This window comes from Ictidomys tridecemlineatus, chromosome 7 (genome assembly GCF_052094955.1).
Source record: "Ictidomys tridecemlineatus isolate mIctTri1 chromosome 7, mIctTri1.hap1, whole genome shotgun sequence".
Taxonomy (NCBI): Eukaryota; Metazoa; Chordata; class Mammalia; order Rodentia; family Sciuridae; genus Ictidomys; species Ictidomys tridecemlineatus.
Window position 1 is genome coordinate 195,525,328 of NC_135483.1, and position 22,263 is coordinate 195,547,590.

Genomic DNA, 22,263 nt, shown 5'->3' on the forward strand with positions numbered 1-22,263 from the left:
CAGGGGACAGGCGGGTCAGAAGTGGACCCTTTTACAGAGCCATAAAACAAGGAAAGCGGGAAATGGTTTCCAAAAGCAGATTTGAAGTGTCCTGAGACAGCACTGTGGAAAGCCTCTGAGGTCTCCCTGTGACTCCTCTCTGTGGCTGGGGACAAACGTCACCCAGCAACCCCGGGTGGCAGGAGGAGCACAGCAGGCACAGGGACACGTCACAGGGTTCCAGTGAGGTCCCTCCTCCCCAGGCCCCGCCACTTCCCCGCAGCTCAGGACAGATGAGAAACCTTACCGGGTCGCCGCGGATCCCCACGTCCCCTCTCTCTCCTTTGTCTCCCTTAGGTCCTTTGTCACCCTAAATTAACGCAGAAGTGGAAGCTAAAAACTTAGTGTCTTGGAGGTTTTTAAAAGAATTTTATTGAGTGTATTCGAGGTTCACAGCACGATGCTATGGGATATACGTAGCCAGCAAAACGAGGTCCACAGTGAAGAAAACGGACATTTCTTGTCACTCACAGTTACTTTGTTTTCGTGACAAGAGCAGAAGAAATCCGCTTACTCAGCCCGGATCCCCAGCACTGTCCTACTCCACCAGCCACAGTGGTGCTGAACACCAGGTCCCCACACTCCTCGCCGGGTTTCTGTCTCGCCCTGAATATCCCAGGCTCCGATTCCTGCCCCTCGACTGGGACGGCGTCACCATGTGCTCACTTGACATGAGTGCAAACCCCTTCTACATGTTTCTGAATTACTTAGTGAACCCACAAAAATCTACTGGGGAGCCAGGCACCGGGGACTTATCTATAACAAAAGAAACTCAGTCCCTGCCCTGTGGGACGTGCTCTCCAAGCCAGGAGATGCTGTGTGTTGTGTCAGAGATGGCTGGGGACTTGAGGGACATCCGGGGCGCACCTGCAGGGAGGAGGTCAGGGAAGGCTGCCTGGAGGAAGTGGGCTTATCGCAGATGAATAAAGGAAATACCTAGGCCCTAGAGGGGAATTCGTGTTCTCTCCACAAGCGCAGCACCATGGAAGTTCACCTACCCGTCTCCCCGGGCTCCCCTTCTCTCCAGAAGACCCCGGCAGCCCCTTGTCTCCCTGCCAAAGACAACAGGAAAATCACCTGGTGCACAGCTTCCACTGTGGACCAGGGGGTTCGTTCCTAGAACCTTTGGGACCCGGAGTGGTTTGAGTCAACAAGTAAAATCACTCACCTCTTCCCCATCGAGACCGTCCAGGCCGATCTCTCCCAATTCGCCCTGAGAGGGAGCAAGGCAGACGGGTGAGTGTCGGGGGAGATCGGGAGACAGACGGGGGCGGCGGGGGAGGAGTTTCCCCAAAACAAAACGAGCACAAATACCTTCTCTCCTGGGAATCCTCGAGAGCCCTGGAAGGCAAGGGACGGGGAGGTGAGTTCTTCCTGCCCGGCTGGGAGGCTGGGGCAGAGGAGGCCCGAGGCCCCCCCCCACCCTTGAACCCCTAGTGTCTGAAAACTGCTGCTTCGGCTTCCTCTCTCCGTCATGTGGGGGCCATGAACTGATGTGCCTGGGGCTGACACTGCTGGTCTTGGCTCCCTGGCAGGCGGAGTGGCCCCGAGAGCAGAGACAGTACTCTCAAGGCCAAGGCCGACTCAGAGACTGCGGGGCGAAGGGCCTCCCTCAGCACCTGCCGGGAGCTCAGCACAGAGGAGAGACTCCGGCAGCACCGGCTCATCCTGGGCTTCCTGGCTCTCCCAGGCCCAGGGCGCCAGGCCACCTGGCCCTGGCCTCCCACCGCCCTCGTGACTGTCTCCTGACTGCTGTGTATTTCCACGGCTCCTCAGTTCCCAGGCTCCCTTCCAGCTGGGGCCAGCTCCACGCTCCTGACCCACCCATCAGGCTGCCTTCTGATGAGGCCCCGGCTGCCAGCACTGAGATGGAGGGGCTGGTGTCCTCCTGCCGGCGCGTCAGCCTGAGCACGGTCACCCTGTGAATGTGTGTCACCCCACAAGCACCAACCTGACCCGCACTGTACCTTCACTCCTCTCTGGCCCGGGCAGCCCTGGAAGCCTTGAGTGCCGTTCACACCAGGGGGACCTCGCTCGCCCTGTTGCGAGAAAGGAAGGCGTCAGGCCAGCTGAGCCCTCGTCCTGTCCCCCAGCCCTGCAAACAGAGGCCAGGGACGGGTTTCCCGGCAACGATGCTTGGGCAGTTCGGGGAGCCAGAGGACCTCAGCAGCCAGAGCCAGGCCTGGAGGGACCTGTAGCTGCCCTAGAGAGAACAGGCTATGGGAGGGATGCAGCTCCAAAGGGCACTACTGGCCCCCAGGTGGCCCAGGGAAGGTGCTGGACTCTCACAGAGGATCTGTCCTCTCGCCACTCCTCTGCATGGTCTTAGTCCCCAGCTGTCCAGTGGGGCCAGGCCGGCATCTCTGCAGGGGTCCTAGAGAACCCACCTACTCCCCACGACCTCTTGTCCCCTACTCCAGGGCTGGACCTTGTTCTAGGGCCCCAAAGCCTCCCAGGACCACATCTGGCCCAGGCCCACATCTGGCCCAGGCCCTGCCCCCAAAGGCCCTGCTGGGGGCTCAGCTGATGGACACAACTCACCCCGCACAGAGGGGACAGGAGACAAGAGCTTAAGGGACAGGGCAGCGTGCACTTACGGGTCCGCCCTCATCACCAGGGTAACCTCGGTAGCCGTCTTCTCCAGGAATGCCCTGAAACACAGCACACGGTCCCTGTTAACCCCGGCTCCTCCTTCTGCACCCCTCCCTGGGAGCCCTTGGCTGGGCGGGGTGGAGCTGAAACCCAGCAGGGCTTCGGGTGTTGCCTAGACTTTAACGCCTCCGGGCTGTCCCTTGACAAGGAAGCCCGAGCTAAGAACCCGGCTGCCCAGCACAGGGAGGCCACCAGGCGCAGTGCCACAGCGTCCGCAGTAGTTTAGGAAATGAGGAACCAGTCTATTAAAGAAGAGAGTCCCCCATCCCCTGGAAGAGGAGACTGGCAGACGCGTGGACCTCCCCGCACCTGCTCCAGCAGGCCCTAAGCAGTGCCCCCTCCTTGCCACGATATCAGAGAAGTGGCCCAGCTGAGTCATGGTCGGCCTTGAGGCAGCTGTAGGCCCAAGTCTAAGGAAGGGTCAAGTGGGCCACACACCTTTGGCCCGATGGTGCCGATGGGCCCGCGGTCTCCCCTTTCTCCAGAGCACTTGCAGGGAACCCCACAGCAAGCCTTCTCAGCAATGTTGTCCTGCCAAAGTGAAGGAGAGCACAGGGTTCAGACAGCAAGAAGCGTCGAGCAGAAAGTCATGAATACGCTGACACATGTGGGCTTCGCAGTGTGAGACGTGGTCACCCAAGGGGCAGTCCCCCCCGCAAAGACAGGCCTGGCCGAGGGTTCAGCTCCACGAACGGGGGGAGGGAGTCACCAAGAGGAAAGAAAAGGTGGATTTCCTCCACTAGGTCCCCAGAGTGGCCACGTTTCTAAAAGCTTCCAACACAGACAGCCAAGCTTCAAATCTGAAGTATAACTACCCCACGTTTAGAGTCCAGTGCAAACCTAACCAACAGACTGCATCTGGCCAGGACTGAAGATGGTTCCAAAACAGAGAGGCAAGGCATGGCTTCTGCAGAGCTGTCCTCTGAGAAAACGGCACCAGCCTGGAGGGGACCCTGGAGCCACCGTGGGTTGGAGCAGACACAAGTGGCCCCAGCCGCTGAGCCACAAAGGCCACAAGCCAACTCCAGGTCACCAGGGCCTGGAACACCCCACACACACACTTCACACTTCTGTGCACCCTACCGCCCGCCTGACCTGAAGAGGCAAGGGCGCAACCCAGATGCGTTTCCATCTGCTGAGCCAGCGGAGGCCACACGCGTGTTCTTGCAATGAGCTTCTTGGAGCTCTCACTTTCTCCCCGTCCCAGATTCGTCAACTGACTCGACCCAGTAAAAACTTCTAACTCCAGCCCGGAAGAGGGTAGGAGGGAAGGAGGGGCCGAGGCAGCTCATCCCAGCCACTTGGTTCTCCATTGCCACCACCAAAGAACCCTAGTTCTCCACTGGGGCCTGCCTCCCGCGTCTCCCAGGCCACGAGGCAACTCGGCCTGCTGAGAGAGGCTGGGCTCGCTCGGAGAAGAGAAGCCTCAGGGAAAGGCAGTGAAAGCTCTTCTCCCCCCCCAGGGGCCTTGGCCTTCCTTTTCAGGTGACATCTAGTTTTCATCACGTAAATTCTCAGATACTGTGGGGGCTGCTGCCTGTCCCGGGCTGGTCGGTGGCAAGCTTCTGCCTTCCCAGCAATCTCACGAATGAAAGTCATTATAAGAAGCTACGATTCTCCAGGAACCGTGGCACACGCCTGGAATCCCAGCAGCTTGGGAGGCTGAGGCAGGAGGATCACAGGTTCAGAGCCAGCCCCACAGCTTCACAAGTCTACAAACAACCTAGTGAGACCCTGTCTCAAAAATTAAAAATAAAAAAGGGGGGGTTGGGTATTTAGCTCAGTGGCAGGACACTTGCCTGAGGAGCTCGCGGCCCTGAGTTGGTCCTCAGCCCTGGGGGGGGGGGGGAAGGGTGGCCGGGGGTGGCTGGGGATGGTGCAAAAAAGCCACTGTTCCTGGGCACAGGGGACTTCCCGGCCGCGGGTCTGCAGACCCACCGACCCACCTTGCAGCTGCTGATGCTCCAGCTCCAAGCTGCCTCCTCAAGGGTCCACACACAGGGCCACAAGGCCGGTCCCAAGTGGACTGAACAAACTGAACCATCCACCCAGAGCCCTGTCCCCGCTCCCCAGGCCACAACTGGCTTCCTGGTGCTGAGATGCCAAGACCACCGTACCTAGATCACAGCAAAGACCTGGAAATGAAACTCACGAGCTGCTCCGCCAGTTCATAATCTAAGTCCAGCAGGTTGAGCCGCAGGGGCCTGTCATACATGAACCCTCGCCCGAACTCCAGCTGCGTCAGCTGCTCCAGGTTGGCCACCCGCTCCAGGCCCACCAGGATCAGGGCGTGGACTCCTGGAGAGAGACGGGCACCCAGCTCACCCAGGCCTGTCAGAGCCGCCACATGGTTTTCCTGGCTGGGTGGTGGTGGTTGTTTTAAGCAAATTCAGCATAAATTTGGCTTTAACATGCCTGATCAAACCGACCCTGCAGACTCCTCTGAGCTGCTGTTTCCAAGGTGTCATTAGCTAAACTTTTTACTTTCAAGACAGGAAATGGCAACCTGAAGGGTCTTCACAGGTTCTCAAGCCCCTCCTACGAGCAGGGGTGTGCCGTGGGGAAACCACCACGGCCCCCGGTCAGGTAGCACAGTCTCCTCTCAAAGCTGGGGAAGTAAGCTCATTAGTAGAAGGTTGTTAAGATAAATCCTGCTTCCGCCAACGCTCCCTGAGCCCTCCCTCACAGCCACTGCTCTGAGAGTCAGCGCTGCCAAACTCAAAGCAGATGAGCACCTGACTGCAGGTGTGTCTGCTCACCTGGCCCTGGCGTTCACCTGTCTGCTCACCTGCCCCTGAGACTTGCTAAGTTCACATATATCATTTATCTTGTCTTATTCCAGTGTTTTTTTAACTTAAATCTTGCAGTGTCCTTGAGCTGTGGAGTTTTTGCAGCACAAGCATTTCTAGCTGATGTAACGGGCTGGGACAACCCAACACTTGATTCAAACCATCCCCCTTCTAGGTGTTCTGCCGTCTGCATGGGTCTCAGAGCCTGAGGGCCTGCCCCAGGGGTTGGGGATAAAGCCATCCCTGGCTCAGAAAGATTTCCTGTCAGCCTCATCCCACAGCCCCAGGCCGGCACGGAAAGGCCAAGATGCCAGGGAGAGTCCTCCAACTAAAGCTGCCCGCGCCCCGAAGACTCCCACCAGCGGTTTCTCTCAGCAGAGCAGCAAGCCCTGCCTGGCCGGGGCTGGTTCTCGCGGGAAGGAAGCCCCTGAACCTACCTTCTTGCCGGAGAGCCTCGGAAGCTCTGTGCAGGTCGGCCAGATCTCCGTCTGCGCCATCAGTGAAGTGAATGACCACCTGCAGGCCAGAGAGGAGTCAGGCCCCACCTGAGCAGGAGAGAGACTCCAGGCTGGGGAAGGGGCCTAAAAGGGTCTTGTCTAAATCAAACTCCTCATTTTACAGTTGAGGAAATTGGGGCCGTGGTCTAGGATGTGGTACAATAAGAGGTCTGAAATAAATGAGCACAGTTTAGTGCTTCGTTAATTTTTAAAAACACAAATAGTAATGACAATCAATCAGCTCACCTCATTCTCATCTCCTATTTCTCAGATGTGGTATCTACCAACGGTGTGTGTCTGTCTTTCTGTCCGGGGCTGAACTGTGCTCTCCTCAAAACCCACACACCGAGGTCCTAACCCCAGTGCCCAGAATGTGCTATGCTCAGAAGGAGGTGAGGGGCGAGAAAGTGACGCGAGGTCTCAGGTGGCCTCTAGTCCACAATGACTGGTGTCCTTTCCAGTTTAGGGCACAGTAACACAGAGGGCAGCCAAGTGCACCAACAGGAGCCAGGCTCAGAGAAAACCCACTCTGCTGACAGCGAGGTCAGACTGCAGCCTTCCTCGCTAAGAGGGAACAATAAATTTCTGTTACTCAAGCCACCCAGCCTGCAGTACTTTGTAATGAGATCCCTGACAAACAAATGGTGTGTGCACATCTCGTGCCTGTGTATGTACATATGTAGGAACACGTACACACGGAGAGACACAAGCTGAGAACGTGCCTTATTTAATGGGCAGGACTGTCATTGAACATGAATGAGGGCTGGGGTGTAGTTCAGTGGGTAGAGCACTTTCCCCGGCATGCACAAGGCCCTGGGTTCAATCCCCAGCACCACAAAAAAAAACATGAATGAATCCGAAATCCAACTCACTCAAGCTTCACTACCGATACCAAGGGTATTTTTTAGAGCTTAAGTAAAGCTAGCAGAATTTGACATGAAATTATGACCAGTCAATCAATGAAGAATTTTTCCACCTGGGCACGAAAAACCCAGTCCTGTGCAGAGTGTGAATGTGAGAAGAACTGGGGCCCCTGCTCCCAGAGACTCCAGAGGCTGCACAGGGAGTGTGGCCCGCTCACCTTCACGATGTCTGGCGAGGACTTCTGGAACCTGTTCTGATAGACCTTGAGCGTGTCGGCGGTGAGGATGTAGGGGTGCTCGTTGCGCATGTTGCGGAAGGTCTCAAACAGCTCTGGCTGGTACTCCTGGAACTCAAAGGCCTCCACGGGCCCCGAGGGTGTGTTGGCTACCACCGATACCCGCACAGTGGGCAGCTGGCCACCACTGCAGCTGATTCTTTGCATCTGGCTGATCCTGTTCAAGATGACGTCCATCTTGGCCTCCAGGCCCTTCTGAGTCACAAACACATTCTGATCTCTTGATCCATCAAACCCCAGAATCACATCCAGGTTACAGGCTGAAAAGGAGAAATGCACAGTTCTAAGTTGAAGCTGCCAAGAATTCTACTTCTACCTGTGATAGGCCTAGTCCTGGCCCAGGGAACCGGGACACTGGCTCACGAGCCAAAGATCCTCTGTGTAAGAGCTCTGAGAAGCAAGAGGCCTGCCTCACACAGGGAAACAAGAGAGTGGCTGCAAGAAACCCAAGTCTGGGGCCATTTAATAAAAGTTCGCACTTCTGAAGGTGCTATTTTGGGTGTGATGATATACAGCTGGCATTTGTGCACCAAGATTGTGCACGAAACTAGGAGCACTTCAGAAAGCAAATCCACTGATCTTAAACAATTGATCCAATCAACCTGCAATCAAAACCAAAGATGAACACATCTGAATTATTTGTGGAATTTAAATAATAGGAGTGGAGCTGAGGGTATAGCTCAATTGGTACAGCTCTTGCCTTACACGCTCAAGGCCCTGGGTTCAATCCCCAGCACCACAATAAATAAATAAATAAGAGAAAAAGTAAATCTTTTATAAGGGCAAAGAAGGTTGACTTCATCTATTATCCTGGGAGGAGACACCAGACCACAGTGGTCAGAGGAGTACCAGGGCCCACCCACACATGTTGACATAAGTAAATACTCAGAGCCACCAATTGCCACCATAGCCAGCACTGGGATCTGGGTAATCCAGATCGCTGAAAAAAACCTGCAAACTTCAAAGGGAAAAGGTTGAAAACATACACACCAGGGATCAATGTGCCCACGGGGTTACCTTTGGAGACGTCGGTCACACCAGGACACAAGGTCTCATGCATCGCATCGTGCAGTGTTTCCAGGACCTGCTCACTCAGTTCCGACAGCTCCTGGACATTGCCCACGCGGAAGGCCGTGGCACTGTTGGACGCAATTTTCCCCACCTCCTCCGAGTCGATGTTCCTTACACCGACTGCAAACACTTTGACGCCTTTCTGGGTAAGCGCCATGCTCACATCCTGAGCGTCCTCCACCGACTTCCCGCCGGTGATCACAAAGGCGATCTGAGGGACCCTCTGATCCAGGCGGCTGCCCGCCTCAGGCACAAAGTGATTCATTCTCAGGTGCTCCAGGCCCACCCTGGTGTTGGCGTGTCTACCCCCTTTGTAGACCACCTTGTTGATGGCGTCAATGATCTGCCTCTTGGTGGAAAAGTCCCGCAGGTAGAACTCATCCGTGGGGTCGGAGTTGTACTGGACTAGCCCCACTTGGATGGAGTCGCCGTCTTCATAAACCGTGTCCACAATTTCAGACACGAACCGGAGCACCTCCTGGAAACTGTCCCTCCTGAAATTGATGGACCCGTCCAACAGGAACACAATGTCCGCTTTCTTCTTCTCTATAGGGGTCACAACCAACATGGGGAGAGATTGTTCTCAGTACCCGGAACATAAAGGCACAAAACATCAATCAAAAAAAGACATGCAAAAGAGGGCACTGTGCCAGGAATTCCACAGGGGTCTGGTTCTCGATGTCTAGGAAATGCCATGAAACCTTCTAATTCGGGTCAAAAGTAAGTCTCTGTCAGGAGTCGGGGGAGACAGGTGGAGGGCAGGGCAAGGAAGGGCTAGAGAGACAGACTGGAAAGTGGAAAGTAGACCCTGGGGAGGATTAGGGGGCCCATCCATTCACGATGCAGAGCCTCGCGAGAGTCTGCTGAAACCAGTGGTTCTGGTCCTAATCAAGCAGCAGAGAGTCCACTGAAAAGGAGAGGAAGCTGGAGGCCATGTGAGAGGTACAGATGTGGCACAGCCAAGCTAAGAGGCAGGGAGAGTCAAATGGAATGCAGATCCTTCTAGAAGCCCAGTCCTGCTCATGCACCAGGGATCTGAATGTCCATTTGCCCAGAGGAGGGCAAGGAAAGGGTGGGTAGTGGAGGCATCCAACGTGCTCTTGGCATCTCCACAGGAGAGGGCCAGGAGCACGAGGAAGAAGATGGTGGTGGACACACCTGAAGGCCAAGGAAGGAGGCCCGGGCGGACTGTGCTGAGCGTCCCATCTCTGGGAAGGCCCTGATTTCAAAGTGGCAGCCAGTGGGGCATGGTGTGTCTGACTCCGAGACGCTGTCTCTCCTGAGGGCCAGCGGTTAGATTAGCCCCCAGTGCACCCCTACAGAGCCCGCCGTGGGCTGCCTCTAACCGTGGGAGTGACCAAGGCTGAGTGACCATGTGCTTTGGGGGATATGTTTCCCTCTATTTCAACTTTTTTCCAGTGTTTAGTTTCTAATATTATCTGCAGAAAAGGCCCTGAAAGAAAATCATTACAAAGAATGCCGATGATATTTTACTTAAAAGTCATTGATGGTGCACTTGTAGTAGAGGGCCAGAGAGCTCCTACCTGGCCTTGAAGGAGGCGGTGTCTCCACGGAAGGCCCAGGAGTAGCCCCAGAGGGTCCGAAGGAGTTCATGACCCTCACTTCTATGTTGGGGAGATCTCTGAACTCCCGCACCGGGAAGACCAGCCTTGAGTTGCTGGCGATGGTCTGCAGCTCGGCCCTGTCCACGTTCTGGTCTCCTATTCCCAAGGTCATGATCCCCGAGGAACTGATGACCTTGGAGAACCTGGAAACGTCATCCTGAGACCTTCCGCCCAGAACCAGGACCAGGTGCTGGGGCACGCCGTCCTCTATCCGGCTCCCCGCAGACTTGACGAAGAGGTTTCTCGCCACGAACTCCAGCGCTTTGCCCGTGTTCCGCGGAGAGCCGCCGCGGAGCCTCAGGCGCCGGAGGGCCTCCAGCATGGGCGCCTGGGACTTGTAGGTCTTGAGGTAGAACTCAGGGAAGACCTCGTTGCTGAACTGCACCACCCCGACTCTCACTCTGCTGGGGCCGATGTTGAGTCTCCGGACGATCCTGGTAATGAAATCCCGGATGTTGGCAAAGCCATCCGTCTGCACGCCCTCGGAGCCGTCGACCAGGAAGACGATGTCCGCGGCGTCGCTCTCCACAGCTGAGGGCACAGGGAGGAGAGGGAGGTCAGTGCCCTGCTGCCCTTGCCCAGCTCCTCCGGCCTCTGCTTCGGCCCCACTCCTTGGGCTGGGCACGATGGCGGCACTGGGGCTCCGCCCAGCCACTGCGGCCACTGCCTCTCGGGCCTTTTAAATTTCCTCTCTTAAGATACCTCAAGTTCCCCCAAACCTCCCCGGGTTGACCCTTTTCTCATCTTGGCTTTGTGGTCTGAGTTCCTACTAGTTTTAAAAACGTAAGCAGCATTTGGAAACAGATCCTGGAAGAGCACCCTCTACAGAGTCGGAAACAGAGCCGCAGAACAGCGTCCTTGGAGAGGAGAAAGACAGAGGTCACTGTGACATCACTGTGACAGTCCTGAGAGGCCCAGGTCCACCCCTGACCCCGGCCTGCACTGCTGCTGACTCAGCCCTCGGGGCGGGTCTCTGTGAGGGACCACCAGTCCCCTGAGTGCCACTTGTCACATTAACAACCCCCACCAACTGAGACACCCTCATCTCTTTTGGCCACGTATCCCTAGGATTTATACAAAGTCTTTATTTTCATGATTATTGCCCCAATTCTTTACATGAATTGGTTCTTAACTACAGATTGAACACCCCTTAACCAAAGATCAGAAATCTAAAATTTGAAATTTTTTGAACAGAAATTTGTTTGTTTGTTTGTTTGTTTGTTTGGACACAGAAAATTTCACACTGAAACTTTGTTTCATGTACAACATTATTTTTTAACTGAATAAAATCAGTTTCAGACGATGCACATAAGGTGTATAAGAAACATCAGTGAATTTTATGTTCAGACTTGGTCTCCTCCCCGAGGTATCTCATTACATACATGCAAATATTCCAAAACCCAAATAAATCCAAAATCTGAAATACGACTAGTCCCCAGCATTTTGGATTAGGGACACTCAGCTGGTACAAAATTAACAAAAACGTCTTGGGAAAGATGAGCTACAGTTTCCTATTAGAACCTTGATGTTTCTCAGATGTCATGTAAGTGAACTAATAGGTTGCCACTCGACAGATGTCCACCTGGCTTGGTCTCATCCAACCTGGAAGAGCTGCACAGTGAAACTGAGATGACCGTCACCGAGCCATTTACTGGGAGAGAGAAAGTACCTCTCATGCTGGGAAGCAGGCCCAGCACACACAACCTGGGGGTCCCCTGCCAGGCCCAAAGGACCCCACAGAACATCAGCATCAGACAAGGCCACTCTGGTCACCATAGAGAAGGCAGAAATGAGGCTGCTGTAATCGTATGTGAACACAGACAAAAACCTGGGAACTGTCCAAACCACAAAGGTGACCACACTGCTGTCCGGGTGGGCAGGGGTGACCTGCTTCTTTTCCATCTTTACCCTGTCTTCCTAAGGTAGCCCACTGAAGAACTACCTCCACCGCGTGGCCACACCCAGTCCACACCAAAGTCCCACTTCCTGAGGCCTTCCACAAAATGGCCCGGCACAAGCTCAAACCCAGGGCCCTATGACTGAGACGCCCATCCTCCCATGGGACATCAAGGGACAGTGTCAACCTGTCCAGTCGCTGGCCATCCTGGGGGCGCCTGGCTGGAGGTGTCAAGGTGGAAGAGCACCCTTTATTGTAAATTGTCACCTTTAGCCAGGCCTTCGAGCCTGCTCCCTTCCCCATCAGAAACACCCGGAGGGAGACCACCACCCACCAGTCTTACCCGGGGGAGGGTAGCGGGTGTTTGCCAGGATCTGCTGTATCTGCTCAGAGGTCAGCGTGGTGATGGGGGTCAGCAGTTTCTGCTCCAGGCTGGGCAGCTCCCTGAAGGTGCTCACGGAGAACACGTACTCAGGACTCAGAGAGATCTTCACCAGCTCCTCCCGGTCTGCGTTCCTGGCCACGGTGAAAGGGGCCACCCCAAACTGCTTGAGCTCCACAGCACCGTCCTCCACCTCGTCGTCAGACTTGCCCGACGAGATAAGGACCAGGAACTGCGGGACACCCTCTTCTATCCGGCTCCCCAGCGGCCTCTTGAAGATGTTCCTGGACACGTACTCCAGCGCATTTCCAACGTTGACCTGCCTCCCGCCCTTGGGCCGCAGCCGCCTTACCGCGTTCAGCACCTCGTCCTTGCTGGCGTGGGCATTCAGCAGAAACTCCACCTTGGGGTCCTCGCTGAACTGGATGACTGCCACCCGGGTGGTGTCGAAGCCCACGTCCAGGTACTCCACCAGCCTCTCGAGGAGGGAGCGTATGTGCTGGAACTCGGGGCCAGCACCTTGAGACCCATCAATGAGGAAGACCACGTCCTTCTTGCTCCCAGTTCCTGTGAACCAAACGTGATCTTTAGCATTAACGAAGCACATTAGAATATCAGTCTAAGGAGCAAGCCCTGCGCCCCTCAGTGTCTGTACATGAGAGGCAAGAGGAGGAGCAGGCAAGGTCAGGACGAGTGCCCCCAGGGAGCAGAAGCTGTGACAAGGACGTTTCCAGAAGGAGGAAATCTCAGCTGCGGCAGGTGCTTCTCACAGACTGGGTAAGATGGCACCAGAGTGGGCATCCGGCTTCAGCAGATGGAGGGACAGATAGGAGTGTTTCCTGTGGAGGGTGAGGGTGAACCACAGACTGGGGGTGGTCAGAGAGGATTGAGGGGAGATGTCCAGTGCAGCTGGAGGGACACAGGGGCACAGAGAGAGTGTTGAAGAGAGAAGGAAGCAGTACACTGGTACCACGAGAGGAATCGTGCCGTATGGTGGTACAGGGTGGCGTAGGAGAGAGAACTGCAGAGGACGCCCTGGGCAGGGGAGGAGAAAGTGGCCACAGAGACAGAAACGGACCATCCCAGACAGGCCACCACTGAGACACGGACATCACGGCCAGTGAGAGTCAGGGGAGCCTCTGGAACTTCTCTTGGATTTACTTGTATTTTCTTGGTGCAACAGGACTTAGGCCACCAGCCGAGAGCAAGCTGAGAAAGGAGAGGGGGGAAGAAACAGGGTAGGAAGAAAGGAGAGGAAGGGGCGTGGCCATTCTGAGGAGTGGGAGAGGGAGTGGACCAGGAACCAAAGGCTGCAGAAACAGCATCTGTGTGTGGAGTAAGTAAGAAGCTGAACACACAAGCTTCCAAGGTGCATCCTCGCCCACACCAGGCACCTCGGGGGCACCCTAACAGAGACTCCTGCAGTCAAGGTTTGGAATGTGCATCGCCTGCTGCATCGGAGATGCACAGGTGCTCCAGTCGGAGAGAGGAAACCATCTCACTTTGTCCCACTGTCTCCCAAATTTATCTTATTGCATCTCTGCTGTCCTACAGAAGCTGACCCCGTGCCCACCAGCCTCCCTTCCCTCCCTCCTTCCCCGCAGGACGAGGCACCCTGCCACCAGCTCCCTTGTCTCTTTCTCACCCCACCTTCCTTCAGGGACACTCTGCTCCCTCAGCACTGTGACTGCCCCTGCCCAGGAGCAGGGACAGCAGGCACTGGGCGGGCTTGTGTTGAGGGAGGATTCTTCTTAGTCCCCTTCCTCTCGGCCCCCAGGGCTCCCGCCATTCTCAGGCTTATTGTACCAGGTCTGGCGAGGAAGAAATAGAACACCCCTTGGCCCAGGGGCCAGGGGGCCTTCCCTCCAGTCCAGACGCTTCTCGTTTTTAAGAAAAATTCAAAACTAATGTCTGCACTCTGGCCCAGGAGAGGCCAATAGGGCAGAGGCTCTGCCCACACTTGACAGCAGAGTGCTTGTGACCAGACTGTCTTCTGAGAGTGGAGGGCTGCCCCCAGGCTCCTGGGGACCACGCAGAACGAGGCTGAGCTGGTGTGGCCGTAGCCCCTTCAGACAGCTGCAGAGGGGCGGCCTGCAGATGAGGGAGTCTGAGCCTCAGCCAGGATACGTCCTCCTGCAGACTTTTATTTGGCCAAAAACATGAATCTTGGCTTCTCCCATGAGACCTAAAAAGGCACATGGCTTCTCATTTTTCACGTGACTCTAGTTGTCACTCTATGAGGTGGTGGAAGGAAGATTGAAAGTACCCTGTGGCCCACAGTCTAAACACGGATCCCTGATGATTTCAAGGAAAAAGGGCCCACAGAATTCTCCACTAACCTGGGCTCGGTGGTTGCGGGAAAATCGGCTGCAACCTGCTCAGCTCCTCACGGCTCAGCTGGGTCACCCTCTCAGAGATGACCTGCTGGACAGTGCCCAGCTCCCGGAAGGTAGGGATGGCCACAGCGAAGTCTGGGATGAAGGAGATGGTCTGCATCTCTGAGATGTCAGCGTTGCCAATGCCAATGCCGATGGGCACTGCCCCGCCCCTCTTCAGGACCACCGAGGGGCCCCTCACGTCATCACCAGACCTCTCGGCCGTGAGCACGATCAGAAGCTGGGGGACACCGTCTTCTATCCTGCTTCCTGCAGAGCTGATCAGGATGTTCCTCAGCACAAAGTCCAGGGCGGCCCCGGTGTTGGGGACCGGCCCGCCCAGCAGGGTCAGCCTGCGGACAGCACTGATGACACTCTGCTGGTCCATGTAGGAATTCAGGTAGAACTCAGGCCTGGTCCGGTCACTGTACTGCACCAGGGCCACGCGGACGCGATCAGGGCCCACATCCAGGCTCTCCACCACTCTCTGCACAAACTCCTTCATCAGGGTGAAGCCGCTCCTGACGCCCTCAGAGCTGTCGATCAGAAACACCACGTCCTTTTCACCTAAAACTGGGAGGGAGACATCTGATGGCTCACCGGGGACGGGAGCAGCAGCTTCACACCCATGTGGCACTGCACATTGCCCCCAAGAAGGGTCAACTCCAAAGTCCTGAGAGGGCAACAGAACTTTGCCATGGGATTCAGTGAAGGATTGGTTCTGCACAGAACCAGGAAGGAGGTGAGAGTGAGGGAGGAGAGGATGGAGCAGAGGTCAGAGAGAAGGGAAGACACCCCCCGCCAGCTCCCAGGATGGAGACGTGGCCATGGGCCAGGGGACACAGGTGGCGTCTGGCAGCTGGAGACGGTGAGGTAGTAAATGACCTCCAAGTTCCTCCAGAAGGAATACACATCTTGGCTGAGCCCAGGGATGCTGGTTTCCGATTCCTGACCTCCAAATTGTCAGATAATAAATTCATTTTATCAGAAGCCACTAAACACGAGCTGATTTGCCATGCTAGCAGTGAGAGGGACACACCACTGTACAGAGCCCTTCCACCCGGGCAGAGCTCCTAATTTCACAGGTGAACTCGAGGAGAGGATTGGGTGCAGAGGAGGAACAGGGATGGGGGTTGCAGGGCCACATCACCGGAGCACGTGCAGGAGGGAAGGCAGGTGGTTGGGCCCAGGTACAGGTGGATCATGGAAGAAACACAGCCCAGGAGTCAGCAGCCACCCAAATCCACTGTGGGCAGGACCCGACCACCAGTGCATATGCTCCAAAAACTCAGTTTTTAACCAAAGGGATACTTTTGCAATTACTCACTCTTTCTTGCTGCATTTTTATCATCAAATAAAAAAGTGGCTGAATGCAAAGCCATGGTAATGTAAATCAGCAGTTGAAAATTCAAATGCAGCCTTCACAGGGGGAGTTTATCTGCCTCTTCCAATACTTTCAATTTTGAATGAATGAAGTCAAGGGATTAAAACAGTGAAGGAATTAGACACCGGCATTGGAGGAACAGGAAGACAAAGACAGTTTTAGCTCTGATATAACCATGTCATATGGCTTCTATTCTGCGGATAGTAAAAAAATTTCAAGCAGGGGGATTTTAACTATTGATATCTGAAGCTTCATAATGCATCTTATTATGAGATATTCTGATGCCCTTTAAAATAATCACCTGAATTCTCTTGTCTTCCCCTACGAAACAGATAAAAGAGTAAAGTGTGGAAAGAAGACTCATATTCTTTGGCTCCTGCAGAGGCCACCTGTGGTTTCCCATTTTCCCGTGGCCCCAGGAGGGCTCCAGGCTATCTGAGGACCCTGGGCTGGGCACTGGAGAGTCCAGCTGCAGAAGCCACCCCCAATGCTCTGCCCTACCTGGTTGTGGGGCTCCACTGTGCACAGATTTCAAGAGATGGACAATCTGTGGCTGAAGATCTCCGATCTTGGGGAGGGACTCGGCAGCCAGGATGAAGGCAGGGGATGGCACTATGCGCTCCAGCTCGGCAGGGTCTGCGTTCTTGGCTTGTAAGATGAAAGGCACCACCCCACTCTGCTTCAGGTTACTTGCTGGCCCATCCACGGAGTCCGAGGACCGCCCAGCCACCAGCAGCACGAGGAACTGCAGCACCCCATCCTCGATGCGGCTGCCCGCGGACTTGACGAAGATGTACCTCTGGGCATAGTCCAGGGCGTAGCCCAGGTTGAGGGCTCTGCCTGTCTTGATCTTCATCCTCTTCACGACATTCAGGATGTCGGGCTTGTTTGGATGCTCATTGAAGCGGGACTCCACCTTGACGTCGTCACTGAACTGAGCCACTGCAATCCGGGTCCCCTCTGGCTTCACGTCAAGCTCCTCGATGATCTTGTAGAGAAGGTCGCGGACAACAGGGAACTGACCCACGAGGTTGGCTGAGCCATCAAAGAGGAACAGAACGTCTCTCTTGCTCTCTGCAAGGGAAGTAGATCGGGATGCAGTGAGGAAAGCAATCCTGGCAGTGTCACACCGCCAGCGTTTACCTGTGGGCCCGTGAGACTCCCCTGAGGGTCACCGTACCCGCAGGAGAAGAGAACACCTGCACCACTTGTCCAGAAAGGTGCGACTCTTTTGCACATTCGCAAAAGAAAAAAACTAGGCTGGTCTACTCAACCCCGCATAGCTTCCTCATCAAAGCCCTGAAAAACCCTCTTCTGCCTCAGAGGGCCCCTGCAGGAGAACAGAACCATTTCACACTGTTACTACGGGAAAGGTGGTCCTCACTGTACTTTTGCTACAACTTGCCCTGTCTGTGACAGAGGATCCCCTGTTGGCACCTCAGGTCCCTGGGTGGCCATGTACCTGCTCTAACTGGATTGTCTTTTCAGTGTCTTTGGGTTTATGGGATAGTTAATAGCTAAATAGCGCTGGTCGTTCCTGAGTGGGTCAGGTCTCTGCCAGTGCTTTCCAAGCGCTATCCCTGGGCCTTGGGAAATATGAGTGACAGCCCACAGGAGGCTACTCCACATCACATAAATACTGTGTCCAGTTCAAACAGCCCTTGGTTCTGTTTAGACTGGGTCTCCAGTGGTTTGATTTTGCACGCAGCTCTGTGACGTCAGCAGGCTGGCGGATCAAACATGTGCAGTCTCACTGCCACGACAATTTGCAATAATACACAATGATGCAGATTTCCTCTGGGAAGCCTTCTAGTGAGCCAAGGTGCGTGGATGACTTTTTGGATCTAGCAGAGTCTGAACACACAGATACCATATGGAGAAAACAATTTCAATTTTTAAATGTCAAGGCATGCCCCATGCTCATGTAGGGTCTCTCTCTTTTCTCTCTCCCCTCCCTCCCTGCTACCCTCCCTCCCAGTCTGCCACCTGGGTTTTCACTCCAGAATCTTCCGAGGCTTTTGGGGGGGGGGGTGCTTCTGAATTAAGGCTGAAAGGCATGGACAGAACCTTCATTAACTGTCCTCCTAAACTGGCTGGTACAGTGTCCTAAACCCCATTCCAAACATTTCAACCAAAGTGGGCCAGTGTCTTTCTGGAGCTCACAGCGCTCCGAGTTCAGATTGTCCATGGCCTTGCCCGGCCAGGGAGGCATGTGAGGAGGGCGGGGCCGCGCCGGTGGGGAAGGGGTTTACCTGGTTGCGCGAGGGGGACTTCCTCCACACCTCCGCTAACATATGTGGTAAGGGGTTGGATCAGCTGCTGAGGCAAAGCTGGCAGGGAGCTGAAATCGTCCATGAGGTACACCAGGCTGGGGTTAAAAGCAATGTGCTCAAGCTGGGCCTTATCCGCCTGGCTGACCCCCACACAAAAGGTCAGGACGCCTGCGCGCGCCAGGGCGTTGGCAGCTTGCAAATAAGAGTCATCAGACTGCCCAGCCGTGAGCAGGAGCAGGAGCTGCGGCACGTGTTCACGGATCCTGCTGCCGCCAGCCTCGGTGAAGTGGTTGGCATGCACATAGCTCAGGGCCGAGCCTGTGTTCAGGCCCGAGCCCCCCTTGAGCTGCAGCTGCCCCAGGTGAGCAAGCAAATCTGACTTGGTCTGGTATGTGTCTAGTGAGAACTCGGTCACGGGAGTGTCACTATATTGCACTACACCCACGCGAATATTGTCACTTCCAACATCAAGGCTGTTAACTAGGTTCATGACAAAGTCGCGCACATAAGGGAAATTGGCTTTTCCAACGTTGACCGATCCATCCAAAAGGAAGATGAGATCCCTTTTGTTTACGCGAACTGCGGTGAAGCACAGAAAACAAAGTGAGACATACACAACACGAAGGCTCTCCATGTGTGCCTGCCGAGTACACACATGCCAACGTTTAGCACACAGAGGACGTCAGCGTGGCGAAGCGTGCCCCTCTCAGAGAAGACGGCAGGTGGCTGTGTACTTCCCTCTAGCGGAGGCTGGAGTTGGTGAGACACACTGACAGCCAAGTGTACAAAACCAAGTGGACTCACAGACACAGGGCCAGAGTAGAGTGCTGGCAACCACAAAGTCATCAGAATCCCAGAAACAGAACGTTTCTTCCCTGGACATGAGTTCTACAAGGGGCTGGCTGCTGCGTGTCTCATCTTATGTGTGCAGGCCTGGGTCCTCGGAGCTCACCTCTGGCTCCTACAGGGAGATCCCCATGGAAGCTCAGGAGCAGGAAGCTCACGTAACCTGAGGAGGTGGGTTCCTAAGCTAGCAAACAACCAAAGCCTTTCTCATGATTTGTCATTCTCCACTGAGCTCCTCTCCTGCCAGGGAGTCCCAGTGGCACGGGACAGCAATCCAGCCACATGCCCCCAGGTAGTTCCTCCAAAAAAAACAACAGGATCATGGGCAACCAGGAAAATACTTGTCTGAAGTTATACACATGATCAATTAAAAGCCACATTCTTAAATGAGAGCCCCATAGACCCACCAAATCTGTGAGTCCCACATCTGTGGATTCAACCAATCTCAGATCAAAAATATTTGGAAACAATTATGTCTGTATTGGGCAAAGTATGGATTGTTTTTCCTGCCATTCTTTCCTGAACAATAAAGTAGAACAGGTATTCACACAGCATTTACATTATGTGCAGTGCTATAAGTAATCTAGAGAGAACACAAAGTACAGGGAGTGTGGCATAGATTATATGCAAACACTGCACATTTGACATCTGAGGATTTGGGTATCCGCCCAGCCCTCGTGGATACTGAGAGATGATTGCTCTTCTCCAACAGACTTCACAGGTATATTTTCCCATTTACCCCCAAAGCCTCACTATAATCTAAACTAATATTATTCCATGTTCATCAAGCTGAACGTTGGCTATGAAAGAGGGGATCAGGAGTGCTGGGAATACAGAAGAGAGAGGTGTTTAGGACTTCCGGAGCTGGAGAGTCTGGAGGAGAAGTAGGCACCATGCAGCAGGGGTCATGCACCCAGCACCCCTGTCGTGGAAAGGCTGGGAGGTGGGAGAGCTGGCTTCCAAGATGTTCATCTTCTCTGTTAAATCAGAGGACTGCATAGGCCCAACCCATGGGCTCCAAGGCCTTGATGTTGTCTTTAGCAACATCTGCACTGGGGATCATGTTAATTGGGAGATTCGAGGACCCGTGGGGTTTGGTCTTCCCACCCACCCACTCAGCATGCTTTCCCAGCAGAGGGGGTCCTGAGGGGAGAGAGGAGACAGGGTGAAAAGGTGAGGCCGCTGCATCCCCTAGGGTCAGCACGGTCAGTCAGGAAAGGAGGGACCCAGGCTCCCCCTTGGTGGAGGGGGACAGGAGGCTGGTCACCAGTAGGAAGGGAAGGACACTAGGCCCCAGACCTGAGACGTGACTTCCTTGGCCAGAAGCCGCACAAACAGGTGGCCCTGGCTCTGAAGTTCAGGTTACTCAAGCGGATTGTTCAACATCGTAAACCCCACCGTTCTCAACCCAGGGGAAAAGGAAGTCTAAATAAATCTCATGGGCTACAGCTGTTTTCACCACTGAACAAGCGTCTCTCAACTAAACTCCAACAACGCCATTTCTCTCAAGGGCTCTGCCTGCAGCGACCCTGCGACACGTCTGAGCGCGGCCACCATACCTTCAGTGGTTCCAGAGAGGGTCCGCAGAGGCGCCAGCAGGCTTGGCAGCACACCCTGCAGAGAGGTTACCCGGAACTCAGCGGGCTTGAACACCAGGGAGGAGTCGAAGGCGATCTCTTCCAGCTCTGCTGGGTCGGCAGCCTGGTTCCCGATGGCGAACGCCATGATGCTGCTCCTCTTCAGCTCCTGGGCGGGCTGGCTGACCTCATCTAGGGACTTACCACCTGTGATCAGCACCAGGAGCTTGGGAACCCCCTCTGTGGCCCGGTAGCCGGCCGAGCTGACGAACAGGTTGTTGCGAACAAAGTCCAGAGCAGAGCCCGTGTTCAGGGCCGGGCCGTCCAGGGGCTTCATCTTCCTCACGGCCGCAATGACTTCCCTTTTGGTGGGGTGGCTATTGAAGTAAAACTCGGGCCTCACAGTGTCTGCGTACTGAGCCACTGCCACTTGGACGAGATCCTGTCCGATTTCCAGCCTCTGGAGGATCTTGGCAATGAAGTCTCGGATGGCATTGAAGTTGGCCAGGCCCAGCTTGGAAGAGCCATCCAACAGGAAGACTATGTCCCTCTTGTTGACCTCGATGACTGTAGGTAGCAACATGGAGAGGTGAGTGGAACAGCCTCACCAAGCACACCTTACAACGACTCTCTGCAAACACCTCCGCCTACAAAGGACGCTCCCCATTGGCTCTGGCCAATGTGATGTCAGAGAACACCTCAGGAGGAATGTGTCCACACACACACACACACACACACACACACACACACACACACACACGTTAGCTACATCAGCTTCCTACCGGGGAGCAGGCTGGCTCCCCTCCCACCCTGCTACTCCTAATCATTTTACAAAATAATTGCACAAAAACAAATTTAGGTTCAGCAACCACCTGCTTAGCATTCTGTCACTAATTTGGCCAGAATAAAGCCAGAGCTTGAAGAAACAACTTGCGTCTGCTCAGAGAGCCCTCTGGATCACAGTCTTAATTTCAAAATCACACGTCACCAACTGTGAAGGCTCTATGAAAATAAACATCTTCAGTCCCTCTAGCTCTCTACTCCAGGAGTCCTTTTTCAGGGGAAAAAAATGACTTGACATCATAAAACCTAAAAAGGGAAATCAATACCAGCAAGTGCCACACAAGTTTTCACTCAGGAGACCTGGGTGGCAGAGGTCTGGAGTCACATCTTAAGACGATGGTGACTCAAAGACCAACCACAAATCAAAACACCTCCACGGGACCCCTGCCTGTGAACTCTGGTCCAGCTGCTGTTTCAGAAGGAGTGCAACCTGCTCCCCTGGCAAAGAACTCTCTTAGACCTCAGGGACCACGCCAGGAGCCTGGTGGGTGTCCAAGATGGGTAAGGGTGCCATTGGTGGGACCTGATGGGGGGGGCAAAAGGGCCCCCGTCACTCCTTCCATCAGACAGCTTGTGTGGGAGGTGGATTTTGTGACACCCAGCGGAGGAAAGGTTTGGGATGAAGGTGACGCTGTGTGTGGAACACAGCTCATTCCCGGGTGTGTGGACTGGATGCCAGGACCGTGATGGCGAGAGTCAGAACGGTTGGCACATGTTAAGGAATGGTTTTAGGACAGCCACACCTCATTGGCCCCAGAAAGGGGCACACTTGGGGCACCAATGACTTATGCAGTTACTCAGCTGCCCTCAGGCATAAATGTGCGGGACAACATGTCACCTCTCCTCACTGACCT

The 22,263-nt window shown here is 54.7% G+C and overlaps 1 protein-coding gene across 5 annotated transcripts in view; it reads right to left on the reverse strand.

The window, feature by feature from the left end:
- Col6a3 (collagen type VI alpha 3 chain) overlaps positions 1 to 22,263 on the reverse strand; it is a 77,764-nt gene that overhangs the window by 27,534 nt on the left and 27,967 nt on the right. For 3 of the 5 annotated variants that reach the window (XM_013359152.3, XM_040268062.2, XM_040268064.2), the window contains 17 exons: positions 20,549 to 21,133; positions 18,123 to 18,722; positions 16,372 to 16,944; positions 14,451 to 15,059; positions 12,073 to 12,678; positions 9,752 to 10,363; positions 8,154 to 8,753; positions 7,059 to 7,396; positions 5,918 to 5,996; positions 4,844 to 4,989; positions 3,130 to 3,222; positions 2,637 to 2,690; positions 2,007 to 2,078; positions 1,354 to 1,380; positions 1,208 to 1,252; positions 1,038 to 1,091; positions 287 to 349 (listed from right to left, as the gene is read on the reverse strand). In XM_013359152.3, the coding sequence (XP_013214606.2) occupies positions 287 to 349; positions 1,038 to 1,091; positions 1,208 to 1,252; positions 1,354 to 1,380; positions 2,007 to 2,078; positions 2,637 to 2,690; positions 3,130 to 3,222; positions 4,844 to 4,989; positions 5,918 to 5,996; positions 7,059 to 7,396; positions 8,154 to 8,753; positions 9,752 to 10,363; positions 12,073 to 12,678; positions 14,451 to 15,059; positions 16,372 to 16,944; positions 18,123 to 18,722; positions 20,549 to 21,133 (5,156 nt within the window). The remainder of the gene's footprint in view (positions 1 to 286; positions 350 to 1,037; positions 1,092 to 1,207; positions 1,253 to 1,353; positions 1,381 to 2,006; positions 2,079 to 2,636; positions 2,691 to 3,129; positions 3,223 to 4,843; positions 4,990 to 5,917; positions 5,997 to 7,058; positions 7,397 to 8,153; positions 8,754 to 9,751; positions 10,364 to 12,072; positions 12,679 to 14,450; positions 15,060 to 16,371; positions 16,945 to 18,122; positions 18,723 to 20,548; positions 21,134 to 22,263) is intronic. The other 2 variants (XM_013359150.3, XM_040268065.2) reach the window with 2 other exon arrangements.